The 14,231-nt window shown below is 36.3% G+C and overlaps 1 protein-coding gene across 21 annotated transcripts in view; it reads left to right on the plus strand.

Moving 5' to 3' along the window:
* The window catches only part of CDC14B (cell division cycle 14B), a 102,814-nt gene that overhangs the window by 59,957 nt on the left and 28,626 nt on the right, over positions 1-14,231 (plus strand). For 20 of the 21 annotated variants that reach the window (XM_025423067.3, XM_025423070.3, XM_025423068.2 and 17 more), the window contains 3 exons: positions 3,317-3,393; positions 9,195-9,261; positions 12,033-12,095. In XM_025423067.3, the coding sequence (XP_025278852.1) occupies positions 3,317-3,393; positions 9,195-9,261; positions 12,033-12,095 (207 nt within the window). The remainder of the gene's footprint in view (positions 1-3,316; positions 3,394-9,194; positions 9,262-12,032; positions 12,096-14,231) is intronic. The other variant, XM_025423069.3, reaches the window with a different exon arrangement.

The following is a 14,231-nucleotide window of genomic DNA, read 5'->3' on the forward strand; positions in this document are numbered from 1 at the left end:
ATATTCCCCCAAAGGAGAAAATGTTACATTGCCCTTGTGTTCTTTGAATTAAACTTGTGTTCCAAGGCTGACCAACAATTATTTAATGTATGAAGAGGCATTTAATGTATAAAGAGGAATTACCTTTTTCTTGAGGAAAAATTTATATAATTTGAGACAGTCTTGCTAGACATAGGGAAACCTGAAAGAGGTCTCGATTTCATTTAATTTAAATTATGTGTACATACACATACATGCATAAATACAAATGAATCAAATCTTGTTCTCACTCTCATTGGCTTCAAGGTGTTTTTTTATTTGGTTTTGGTTTGTTTTGGTTTCAGGGTGGTCTTTGAAAGGGAGTCTCTATCTACTAGTAAGTCCCAAAATAGAAGAAAGACAAGAAAAGACTTTTCTGATGCTGTACAGTAAACCTTAGAAGAGAAAAGAAAGATGTTGGAGCCTAACAAAGAATGAGGAAATTTGCAAAGGAGGGGGTTGGATTTAAAATTATTTTTAATGTTTCCTAAAAGAATTGTCATGCTGTTTTTCCAAATGAATAATAATAAAATAGAAAGTCACGTGATAAGTTGAGGCCTAAAAGAGAAGTAATGTATAGACAACTAAGATGAGTAAGATTACAAATGATTATGTGTGCTTTAGTTCATGATAAATTGCAATCTTATATGAGTTACAAATACTTTTTTTTAAAGATTTTATTTATTCATGAGAGACACAGGGAGAGAGAGAGAGAGGCAGAGACACAGGCAGGGAGAAGCAGGCTCCATGCAGGGAGCCCGACGTGGGACTCGATCCCAGGCCTCCAGGATCACTGCCTGGGCTGAAGGCGGTGCTAAACCCGTGAGCCTCCTGGGCTGCCCATGAGTTATGAATATTATACTTGAAAATTTGTACTAGGTTCTAGGTAACAAAATATTTCTCTATTCTTGGAATTGATGTTTTTTTCTTGTACCTTTTTTGGGGATTTGTATGCTGCCCTAGATAAACATTACAAGATTCTGTATAGTTAATTGAAGTTTTGTAATTTTTTTTTAGAGTAAATGGGATGAAACCATATTGAGAAACAGTGTAGGGGCACCTGGGTGGCTCAGTCAGTTAGGCAGCTGCCTTGGCTCAGGTCATGATCCCAGGGTCCTGAGATCAAGCCCTACGTCAGGCTTCCTGCTCCCTGGGGAGTCTGCTTTTCCCTCTGCCCCACTCCCTCCTTGTGTGTGTGCACATTCTCTCTTTCAAATAAATAAAGAAAAGAAAAGAAACAGCCTAGACACTGGGAAAAGATTCCTTTTATGATTCTTAAAACAGAAAATTGGTATTCTACCAATTCTACCAAAGGCATTCTGCCCTTTGGAAGGTGACTCAACTGTTATGACTAGTTTTGAGATATGTCCTTCTCAGAATTTTAAAGATCCTTGTTGGATCTGTGATTGTATGATTTCTCTTAATCCAATGATTTTTTTTTTTTAATTTTTATTTACTTATGATAGGCACACAGTGAGAGAGAGAGAGGCAGAGACACAGGCAGAGGGAGAAGCAGGCTCCATGCACCAGGAGCCCGACGTGGGATTCGATCCTGGGTCTCCAGGATCGCGCCCTGGGCCAAAGGCAGGCGCTAAACCGCTACGCCACCCAGGGATCCCAATCCAATGATTTTTTAAAATTTACTATTGTAAGTAGATTTAGGTTAGTGAATTAAAAATTCAGTAAGAGTCCATGTATAGAATATGAACCAGGAGTTTGAAATGAAGCCTAAGAGATAGGTCCTCACTTCATAGGGCTCACAATTAGGTTGAGGAAACAGCTCATATACGTAAGTGATGGAGATTAGAGGTTTATACTTTTTTTAGTGATTTAAAAATATATTTATCTATTTATTTTTAATTTATTTTTATTTATTTATTTATTTTTTCAATGTATTTATTTTAGAGAGAGAGAGTGTGCATGAGAGAGACAGAGGGAGAGAATCCTCAAGCAGACTCTCTGTTGATCATGGAGCTCAGCATGGTTCCCGAACCCATAACCCTGAGATCATGACGACCTAAGCTGAAATCAAGAGTCAGACACTTAACCAACTGAGCCATGCAGGGACTTCTTTAGTGATTTCTTTTTACTAGTAAAAAAAAATTTTCTTTAGAGGTTTTATGTATTTATTCCTGAGGGACAAAGAGAGAGGCAGACATAGGCAGAGGGAGAAGCAACCTCCTTGTGGGGAGCCTGATGTGGGACTCAATCCCGGATCAGCCCTGAGTTGAAGGCAGATGCTCAACCATTGAGCCACCCAGGTGCCCTACTACTCAAAATTTCAAGTATATTATCCCAAAATAAGCCTTAGCATGGAATCTAATTTATGTAAAAATATATGTGCCAAATCGGATGCTGGTGGCCACCTCTCCTTCCACGATGTATGAGCTGAAAATGTCCTGCCTTATGGGAAGATTCTGAGTTGGAAAAAGACTTGTGCCTTCAGATTGAATGGGGGTCAGGAAGTCTCAGGCAAACTAAATTGGAGGTTGAGGATGACTCACTTAGAGGGAGACCAGTGAAATTCTCAAACTCCAAATTTCTGAAACAGGTTCTTATAAGAGGAAGAGAGAATGAGGCTAGTAAAATATTTCTGCAACACTAGAACTGAGAAGACAGTGGAACAACATGTATGAATTATTGAGAGAAAGGAACTGTCCACCAAAAATCATATGCATAGTAAATGTCAGGGCAGAAAACAAGAAGCTATTGGACCCGAAATGCTAAAGAATCTACTTGAAGTAATTCTGCCAGATAAGGTGAAAGCCTAATATAGTTCTGAGGATAAAAGAAGCCAATGAAAATAAGAAGCAAATGCAGTTTTATAGGAAACCTGTTCAGTACTTTTAAGTAGTTAAATTTAAATGGATGGAATTAATCAAACTCTTGCTCTGCCTTATGTCCTCGTCCCCATTCTCAGTCCACCTCCTAGCTCCATCCCCCACACACTTCTTTATAGTCATTTCAGTGGATTTTCAGGAAAGGGATGAGGCTAAAAGCATGTGCTCAGTCTAATATCTTGATTTAGAAAATCTGTTTTTAAAATGCTCTACTTGTTACCACAAAAGGTTGTTGGGGAGTTGTTCAGTGCTCTTAGTGCAAGCAACAAAAACTAGCTACCGCAGATTCCAGCTAAAAAGGAATTGGCTGATAGGGTCCTGGGTGACTCCCAGGGTCCTTGGGAAGGCTGGAAAATCAGGCTCAGTTAATCAGAGAGAAATTATACAAACTTTTGCAGTGACAGCACTGTATCTTCATTTAGAAATAAATTGCTTTTTTCTTCTCTTTTCAAATATAGGTTATATATTTGGGGAGAGCTCCAGAAGAAGCATATAGAATATTAATGTGTGGAGCTACATCCTACATTCCTTTCAGGTAAATATAAGAATGATATGGTAGATTCATTCAATCAGGTACTTGCCAGAAATATCTTACTATAGTTGTTTCTGAAAAAAAGAAGACCTGGTAAATAGTCTTGTTAGAGTGGGTACAAATAACACCATAGATCTGGGCAGCTCAACTACTGACATTTTGTCATGGGGGCTGTCCTACATATTGTAGGATGTTTAGCAGCATCCCCAGCTTCTGCCTCCTCGTTGTCAGTAACACCTCCACCTCCATGAAATTAATTGTGGAAAGCAAAATGTCTCTAGACATTGCCAGATGTCCCTCGTGGCAGTGAATCACTTCTATGTGAGAACCTCTGCCACTTATGGAAACTATGCCTTGTAATCAGATGACAGTCCTGGAATTATGGTACTCAGAGCCACCCCTGAGAAATTTGGGTCCTGAAGAGTTAAGAAATAAGTTTTCCGATAAATAGTAGTTAATTTCAGTGGCATAAAGGAATCTCTTTGTCCTAGCGATACGCCCGCAGAGATGGTGGCTGGGTGAGGTTGCCAGTGTGCTCCACTACTGGAAAAACCAAATGGCTGTGTCATAGAAGTGGTATATAAGTAAAGTCTATGTAAACGGGTAACAGCCTCATCCTCATCTCACAACTTACCAGGTGATTGTGTTGAAGATATTTTGAAAAAACTTGTGTTCTTAAGTTCTAAAAGTTTCTCAAAATCCTTGACGTGACATAATCAAGATATTGTATGGCACTTAAGATGTAATAAACATGAAATAATTTAACTGATTGCATACTGTGTTGATAATTTCAAGTACTGCATTTTTCTTCCACTCATAAGTTAGTAATTTTAGTATTGTTGTATATGCCTTGGATGCCTGATTTTGAAGGTATATCCTTGCTTTTAAAATGTAAGGTTGTGAATTTGACTTCATTGTGGACAGGTTGGGTCTCCCATTGACCTTAGCAGAATCTTCTTCTTCAGTAACTGTAGGACTGTCCATGAGATGGGTCTTACTACCATGGACTTACTCCATGAAATAGATAGTTGTTTCATTTCTATATTACCTTAAGACTGTAATAAGTGATTTAGCAAATTAGGAGAATTGCTTTGAACCCAGTACCATCACCTTTCTTTCTAGTGCAAGGATTGTGTTAAGTCTTCTGTTATTTGAGGTGGGTAGGAAGAGATGAAGATTATTTTCTAAACTGGAGAGTGCTCTATTTCTCAACTTGAAATATAACAGCAGCCATAAATTCCTTGAGAAGAAATGCTTGTATCTGTGGTCTGTGAGTCACAAGAACATTGGTATACAGTGATAATTTTGTTGTTAGCTTCTTTATATCAGTATTCCTTTATAATAGTGCCATTCTTAAAGTTTATAACTTAAGGTCCTGAAATAGAATAAGCACACACATTTCATATAACCCAGGTAAAGGTCCATGGAACACTGTTGATGTAAAAGAGAATTTGCATTAATTTAAATGCAAATGCCAAAAATAGAATAAATTTTGCTTTTTTTTTGCCATTACCTGTGTTTAAAATTACTGAAGTTTGGCACTGAGATATGAAGTTTGGCACTCCTGGTCCCAGGAGGAAAGTGAGTAATTCTCTAAAAAATAGGACTTGGCTAGAAGCAGTTCAAGTTTGTAAAATTTGAATCTTTGTAGTCCTAGATGCCAAATATTTGATATATCTATAAAGTATTGTTTCTCCAGATATGGTCTGTAAATTAGTGTCAATCTGCGAACTTTTTGTTACCAGCTGTGATGAGAATAAGAATTGCAAGTAGAGGGGATCCCTGGGTGGCTCAGCGGTTTAGTGCCTGCCTTTGGCCCAGGGTGTGATCCTGGAATCCTGGGATCGAGTCCCATCAGGCTCCCTGCGTGGACCCTGCTTCTCCCTCTGCCTGTGTCTCTGTCTCTGTCTCTCTCTCTCTCCCTCTCTCTCCCCCTCTCTCCCCCTCCCCCTCTGTGTCTCTAATGAATAAATAAAATCTTAAAAAAAAAAAAGAATTGCGAGTAGGATTTTAGAGACTTTTATAATAATTCAGTAGAGTATTTTAATGCCTGTGGAATAAAATATTAAGAATTTGGGCTTGTATTTAATGTGTTTTTTTTCTTTTGCTTTTCTAGTAATTCATTTTTATTTATAAGTAAAACATAAAATACATATGTATTTTTTAGATAGAAAGTTTTTTTTAGAAAGTATTTTTTATATGTAGAAATTATGTTATTTTGGTTATGTAATAATACAATACTATTGTATTTCACACTTACTGAATTTTATGAAAGTATCAGCAGAGCAGAATCAAAAAACTTGTACTTCACATTTTAGTGTTCTGTTTAACTTAATTAGAGAGTAGGTCAATCAGAATTAATAAAGCTTGATATATTTTTTAAGCTTGAATATTTTGAAAGAAATTGCATTATAGTCTTTCATCCTTGCCACTTTAAGTATGTAGAATAAATATATGTACTTTTTAAAAAAATATATGCACTTTAAGTGCATAGTATAAATATAGCTGTTAACAAGAATAGCATTCATTTGCAGTTAAACTTTTTATGCTCCATAGCAATATTTAATTAGATTTAATTCAACTTAGATATAATTCTTTAACCACTGAATTTACATATGTTTATATATACATATATATGATTTCTTAATGGATCATATCACGATTTTTCTGCCATTTAAATGAAAATATAGTATAAAATGTAGTTCAGTGTTTTCTTGATACTTTAGGATTATTGTCAGCAATAGCATATACTGCTGTTCTTTGGTATTACCCTTAATACACCTTTGCTTCTTAATTGATTGGGGAAGGGGGGGCTCTGCTTTCTGTTTTCTTGGGAGATAGTGTTGTATAGTTTACTATTGACATCAGACCAAGGAGAGTTTGACTCTTAACTTCTGCCACTTTGGTTCTTTACAAATGTGAGCCTTGGTCTCCTAGTTCATAAATGGGAATGACAGTAGGATCGCTCTAATGGGGTATGAGGATTAAACACCATGATGTATATCTTACTGCAGTTAAAACCCCCACTAGTCTCTCGCGTATATGTAACTACCATCCAGTTCAAGGCACAGAACACTGCCAGCACTCCTGAAGATTCCCTTCACCCCCCACCTAATATCTCTGTGACTTCCACCACATGTTTTTCTTGCCTTTGAACTTGATATGAACAAAGTCATATAGTAGGCATTTTAGAGAGTTGGGACTGAGGTTTTTAAATACATAATGCCTGTGAGATTTATCCATGTTGTGGCAGGTATCAGTAGGTATCATGCTTTATCTTTTTACTGCTTTTGTAGCATTCCACTCAGTGTACACATCACAGCTTATTTGTTCTTTGTCCTTTTGATGAATTCTTGGGTTATTTGCAGTTTTTGGTTACCAAGCTGCTGCAAAAGCTGTTATTTTAAAACTAGTATTTGACATTGTTTTGCAGTTTCTCAGCAGTACGCTTTCACTGATTCTCATCTGCCTTATTTATCTAAAAGATTTTATTTTTAAGTAATCTCCACACTCAACTTGGGGCTTGAATCCTGAGACCGAGAGTCACACACTCCACCAACTGAGCCAGCCAGGTGCCCCCTCATTGCTTTTCTAAGTTTGTCAAACGATCTTAGTGACGCATCCCCTGCCCCAGCCTTATATACAGATTCATAGCTACTTTTCTACTGTTTGGAAGAAGCCTGATTGCTTGGGTAGAAGGAAGAATGTATGGGTGTATTTAAAGTTGGAGGTATTAAGAAATAAACATGAATGAGTAAAGAAAGATTTTTATTGTCTAATCAGGTAGTGTGATGTGTGAGGCAGAACTTCAGGTAAGCCCAGATTAAAGTTTGTGGAATCCTCATTGACTAAAGCAGGGCTTGGCTTGTAGTAGGTTCTCAAAAATATACATTGAATAAATGCATCAAGTTATCACAAAGACTGAATCAACATGCCTTTGACTTGGGAAGAATTCTCAGTAGATAAAGAAGATAATAAAAGTAACTGAGGAGACAGGGTTAAAAATATGAGGATGCAACACCATATATCCAGTCATAATTTTTAAAAAGGATTTATTTGAGAGAGAGAGAGCATGTAAGCAGGGGGAGAGGTAGAGGGAGAGAGAAAATCCTTAAGCTGTCTCCCTAGGACCCTGAGATAATGACCTGAGCTGAAATGAAGAGTCAGCCACTTAACCAACTGAGCCAACTAGGCGCCCGCCCTTCCACTGATAATTTTTATTTGGGTTTAGATTAAATTACTTCATTTCCCTATCCTAGGTTCTCTATCTAAAATGTTCTTTATTCCATGAAAAAAATTATTCCTACAAAACATATGTTTTTGTGTTGATTCTTTAGGTCACTGGTTCTTAAACTTGAACATACATCACAATCACCCAGAGGACCTGTAAGAGCAAAAATTCCCTGGCCCACCCATAGAACTTCTGACTCAGTAGGTTTGGATGGAGCCTGGGAATTGACATTTCCAACAGGGTTGAGTGATGCTGCTTGACCAGGGACCACACTGCGAACTGCTGTGGGCCGTATTATTTTTCTACTTCCTGAAGATTGCCAATAAACTGTTGGTAAAATCGTTTCCTAGGCTTTGTAGAGAACTTTTCTAGGTTTTAGAAGAGCAGCTTTTTAAATTAAGAGGCCTACAGGACAAAAATGGCCTGTTGTAAGACTGTGTGCAATCCTCTGATGGCTGACATAGAATTTACCTCAGGAATCCTAGCCAGTTCAGACAGTAATGTCAAACTATTCTCAGTGAAAAGGATGTCCTTTTCCACCTTGTTCATGTTGCTATAAGGTTTGTGTAAGTTGAAATTTTTCAATGTGCAGTTTGAGTTTTCAGCTAAGTGACATTACAGTGTGAAAACCCAACCAAGGCAGGCAGGTAATGATGGCTTCGGCAGCAGTCTGGTTCCACCGAAAGTCCAGATAAGGACCATTTGAGAATCCTAGCTGTTCAGCGTTTCTAGAATGATCAAACTTAATGTTGCCTAATTCTGAATGTTTTCATTTCGTAATGGCTCAGGGTAGCTGGAAAGGAGAAGCCAGTGGGAGTAGAGGGTGGCCTTATTTTTCTGGACAAACTCTTAACTGACATTAAGAGATCTGTGGTAAGATTAGTGATAGATGTTGCTGTGGTGTTGGGCGGAGTTGTCTGTAAACTAATTTAAACACTTCCCCAAGAGCACTGTGGTTTTCGAGGTACTCTAATCTTCTAAAAATCAGAAAGAAGTTACTCAGTTCATTTGTTAAAGATTGTGAAAGCATAATGAGAAGAGCAGACTGCTTTTTAGCTCACATGTAGTATTACATATTACTGTGATTTCCCATTATCTTTTTTCTATGTGGATGGATACATACTTATATTGCACACATATATGTATGTATATATGGAGTCAAAAGTAAGTCTTTCCTGATAACAATTTAATGTGGTATCTTCCAGTTTGAAGAAAAAATGCAATGCTTTGCCTTTTTGTGGGGAGGGGTACATATTAGATTAGAGCTCAAGAAGATACTTTTGAAGTCTAGCCATCACGGCCAGAAATGATCTTGGGAGATCATTTGAAATTCAGATAGTGGTCATTGATTTACACCTATAAAACAGTATCTACCAGAATAGGTAGAAACTGCAGTGAAATTTATAACAGTGACTTATCCCTGATTAAAACCCAAAAGGCAAGATTTTTTTTTTAATCCTTGTCCTGAGTTTGTGGTTTGATTTTAAATTCTAGGCAACTTTGTCTTGAGGCAAGTGTACTACAGAAAATTAAATTAACTAAGCTATGTATTTCAATACTTTTGGGATTTCAGAGATGCTGCCTATGGAAGTTGCAATTTCTACATTACACTTCTCGACTGTTTTCATGCAGTAAAGAAGGTAAGTGATTCATAGGATGAGCCCAGTGTTAAATTGGAAAGTTACAGTACAAGGAAACCTGGTCCTTCTTCCACAAAGATTTTCCAAGATGTGTATGATGTCAGAGATACCCCATTTTCTCCACTAATGTTAGAATGATGTCAAACCAGAAAAGTTTTTCTGAAGCTGAGTGTTTCTCTGAATGAGTTGATAGAAAAGCTACTTGAACAACAGAGGATGATAAGAGGATAGTTACATACTTAGGTGCTAAATCCAGACTTACTTTGAGTATGTTGTGATTTCAAAGAAAAATAAAAAGTAAATAGATTACTGGTTTCCAAATTCTCTTTGATTTATGTATTTTATAGGTCTAATATCCACCAATCCTATTTACAACGGACATTTCTAGAACACAGTAACTGATAGAAACACTTCATTTTTGTATCTTAAAGTACTCAGTTTTTAGTTCAACAGAAGAATTTGTATAGCCCATTAGTTTGTTACTAGGTTTTATGTAAGACTAAGTAGGTCACCACTGCTTTGTCAAAGCTATTTAAAAATAACTCTTGTGTTTTATAACCAGGGCTGCCTGCTGTCTTTGACTCCCAGGGATATTTTTCATATCACATTCTAAATGAATGGGGTTCCCTGGAGTTATGTGACGCAGCAGACTCTGGTTATAACATTCCCTCCCTCAGGTATGTGTCTTGAATGTCAGGGCAGCACAAGAAACAAAGACTATAAATCAGCTGTCCATGCGTCAAATAAGTCTTCAACAACATCTCAACTTTTGTATGACTTGTATTTTCAGAGGCAAAAGGAACCGGGTTTACTTTCTTATGTAATGAAACATGGTGGCTTTCTGAGAATTGTGAGGACTAATTAGTATACAAATTCAGAGATTAATTAGTATACTTTTTTTCCGGTATTAGGCAACAAAGTATGGAACTTAATGGTTTTTTTGGGTTTGAGTCTGTGGACTATGATGGAACTGGTTGAGTTTGTTGCTGTAGGCTTTGAGGTAGCTCCATCAGGTCTCTGATTAGGTAGGTCCATAGGCAGAGGGAGTGATCAAGAGATGTAGAGACAGCAGGTATAAATGACCCCTTCCAACTGCATTTACAGTTCCTGCCAGATGGACCCCTGGGAACTTCTGATGTAGGCAGGCAAACTTGTCTTGATCCTAGAGCTCCCTTCTCTCCTTTAAAAGGAGAAGAAACTTAGAGAGCCCTGGAAATGGTCTACTGCAACATTTTTATAGCAGTTTCTGTTGTTATTTCTCAGCTTAGTTTTTTTTTTTAATCAGCTATTACATCCAAAGTCTCATTAATTAGCAGGAACTATAGGCTAAGATTGCTTTTCTCACTCTTTATTTATTTTTTTTCTGATTTTCAATTTATTTTTATTGGTATCTGATTTGGAATATTACTGCATGTATAAAACATTTATAAATATAATTGTGACTTAATTTTAATGCAGCTTCTAATAGGCTCTCCTTATGAATAGAAATTGCCTATAATCTACATTTTACTGTATGTTTCTGTTAGAAATGTCTAGTTCAAATAGTATGATATATATTGAGTATCTTGAATTCAAAGAAATATATGGTGTTGGAATTAGAATTAAATGGCTATATTTTTTAAAACAGGGGCTTTTTGTTTGATATTATAGCCTTGTTTTTCATTTGTATTTCAGTAGTTTACATTTTGAAAGCTGAGTTTACAGAGTCACCCCTTTTAAAGCAAGAATATCTTGCTGATCAAGAAACTTGCTTATGGGATGCCTGGGTGGCTCAGTGGTTGAACATCTGCCTTTGGCTTAGGGTGTAATCCCAGGGTTCTGGAATCGAGTCCTGCCTCTGGCTTCCTGCAGGGAGCCTGCTTCTCCCTCTGCCTGTGTCTCTGCTTCCCTGTGTCTCTCATGAATAAATAAAATCTTAAAAAAAAAAAAAGAATTCTTGCTTACAGAGATGAAAAGTATAGCATAGAGAATGTAGTCAGTAATAGTATCATAACATTGTCTGGTGACTGCACTTATTGTGGTGAGCGCTGAGTAATGTATAAAATTGTCAAATCATTATGTTAGACACCTGAAACTAGTAAAACATTGTGTGTCAACTGTACTTTAATTTAAAAAAATTCCTGCTTACATACTGCTTTGCTCATGGATTAGTGAGCAGGGACAACACTTCTCAGAGGCCACCAGCTTGTCTTTGTCTCAGAAATGAGAAAACTGCTTATTTTGCTTACCATGATCTGCCTGCCCACTGCAACTCAGAGTGAGGCCACAGAGCAGAACTTTTTTTATTGAAAGAATTTTCTCAAATTTTTGAATTTTTCGTTTCAGGGACATTAATCTTTTAATTCAAATTCAGAAGAATGTGAAAGTGAAGATATTTATGACGTGGTGGGATTTACTTAGGATAAGTTAACCTAGGTTTTTTTCTTTTTTCTTTCTTATTTAGGGTTGATCTAATAAGTTGGTAGGATTACTTTGAAGACATGGTTTTTCAGCTCTGCATGGATAGGTTGATTGATGAAGGAAAATTAAAAAAAAAAAATCTCATTAAAATAAATACTGTTATAACTGTATTTTTTTCCATATAATTTTCCATATAATGGAAGCATTGAAAACACGTAGTCTACCTTCTTTGAAAACTATTGAGTGGAACAAAATCTAAATATAATAATGTTCTTTTGGGGTACCTCTTGATATTTTTAATTAGGAAATTGGATTAGAAATTGTTTTCTTACTTACATCTTTATTCTTAAAAGCTTTCCTTTGGATTTTAGGCAATGCAGTATGACCTCCTTAATTTCAACTCATTTAACCTTGATGAATATGAACACTATGAAGTAAGTTTTCAAGGATATTGCTTTAACTAACTCCCTTATTCATGTTTTACTTACAGAGGTAATATTCTTGGTTTTTAAAGAAGTGAATAATTTAGATGTGTATAGAGTAAAAAAAGAAATTCAAGTATTTATCTTCTCATCCCCCGTTCTACAGTCCAGTTTCTTAGTGGTGATTTCTGCATTTAATACATCTTTCCAGAGTGCATGAATGTGCTTATGGGCATTTTAAATTAGTATTTAATCTTTTTTTTAGTATTGATGATTTTCATATAGTGAGTAAATGAGATCATAAAACCCTTAGCATAGGATCTGATGAGATGAATAAAAGTCATTGTGTATCTGATTACCTCTAGAAAATATGTTTTTATCATAACTGTTTGTATGAAGTCAAGACACTATTGGTTGCAAGCTACAAAAAGTAAATACAAGTGGCTTAAATAAAAAAGGAAAATTAATTGACTTATATAAATAAAGAGTCCAGGAATTGGTGTGACTTCATGCATGACGAGATTAATGTACTCCAGTACTTACCAGAAATTGGGCTAGAGCTAGTTTTGTTCTTAGGCCAGCCCTCCCCAGTAGTGATGAAGATGGAGGCCAGCAGCTTTGATTTACTCACTGGGCAAATCATCAGAAAAGACCCACAAGTTCTTCATTGGCCTTAGATCATGTCCCTGGGCCTGAACCAGACTGTGTTCTTGGTGAGGGTGGTTGTTGGATGGGCCATCTCAGTAGTTGTAGTAGAGTGCTGGGATTGGCTCCATCAAACAGCACAGACAGAAGGACAGAAGGAAGTCCAGAAAGGCAAAGCAATATGAGTCCTCTACATTTTTTAATGTAGTGTTATTATTTTTTTAAGAATAAGTAATTTAATTCTACCATTCTAACCTTTTAAATAGGTAGTAAGATGCCGTGCTAAAGGTTTCTTTCACCAAGAATACTTGTGGAATCTTGTCTTTTTATCCCTATGTGGTTATCTTGAGCGGACATTCTCACTCATAATGGAGTGATTCCACAGGCAGTACTTCATGCAACAGTATATGGAATCCTCGGATAACTGTCCTTTCACAATCATATTCTAGAGTAACTATTATTTTAATCTGTTCAATGTAACTGAACTGTTTTAATAGTTACAATTAGTCATACTGCGTTGTACAAAGATCTAAAATATATTTCGTTATTGATTCGTTCAGGCCAATCTTGTCTTTCCTTCTCTGTAACAGTGGTACCTTTCTGAAGTACAATATATATTTAATTTGCATCTTAAACTAGTAAATGTGACTTACCATTATTTTCATGCTTGTCCTCATAAAATTAAACATTTAAAATAAAGTATACTTTCTCTTTTTAGGCATGTAAAACTACTATGAATGCCATTTGGGGTTCTTCAGTGGAGCAGAGTGATGTCTTTGTGTGTTACTAAGAAGGAATATAGGTGCTAATTAGTTCCCCTCTCACTAATGCAGACATTGTAGTGTTGGGGGAGTAGCAGGGTTGCGCACAAATGCTATTTACTTTCAATGAAACTGCATTGAAATAAGAGGAATTGTTGAGGTAGCTACAGACCATGGGTAGTTTTGCTTTGTACAGTGTATTTAGAAATTTTGGATTAGTGTCTTTCATTGATTCCATGATGACCATTTTTTTCCCATTTTAACTTCTCTGAAGTCAGAATGCATCGTATAATCTGTAATTTCTGCAATTCAATGAAATCTAATCATAGGTTTCTCATTAAGAATTACAGATTTCTGAGAAAACAAAACTCCAGATTTCTGGTTTCATTTCAAAATTGTAGTGTCTGGACACATTCTCATTCCTGCTTAGGCCTTTTAGTATGGAACATGGGCTCACTAATTCCCCTCACTCATAATTAAGTAAATTGGATGTGGGTTGCCTGTCTTGTAGAAATATTCAAGCAACTCCCAGTTTACTTCTTACTTGTTCTTAGGTGCACATATGTATACTGCAATTGCAAAGCTAATTGATCTTGTTTTTATCACTAGTTCTTTATTCCTCCACTATTAAGTGTCTTCTAATTCCTGCTTAAGTCTTTTTGTATCCATTTCTATTGTTAAAGTTGAGCTATATTATGACAATTGTTATGGTAGCTTAGTTGAAAGGACTTAATAACTAAAA

Source organism: Canis lupus, chromosome 1 (genome assembly GCF_003254725.2).
Source record: "Canis lupus dingo isolate Sandy chromosome 1, ASM325472v2, whole genome shotgun sequence".
Taxonomy (NCBI): Eukaryota; Metazoa; Chordata; class Mammalia; order Carnivora; family Canidae; genus Canis; species Canis lupus.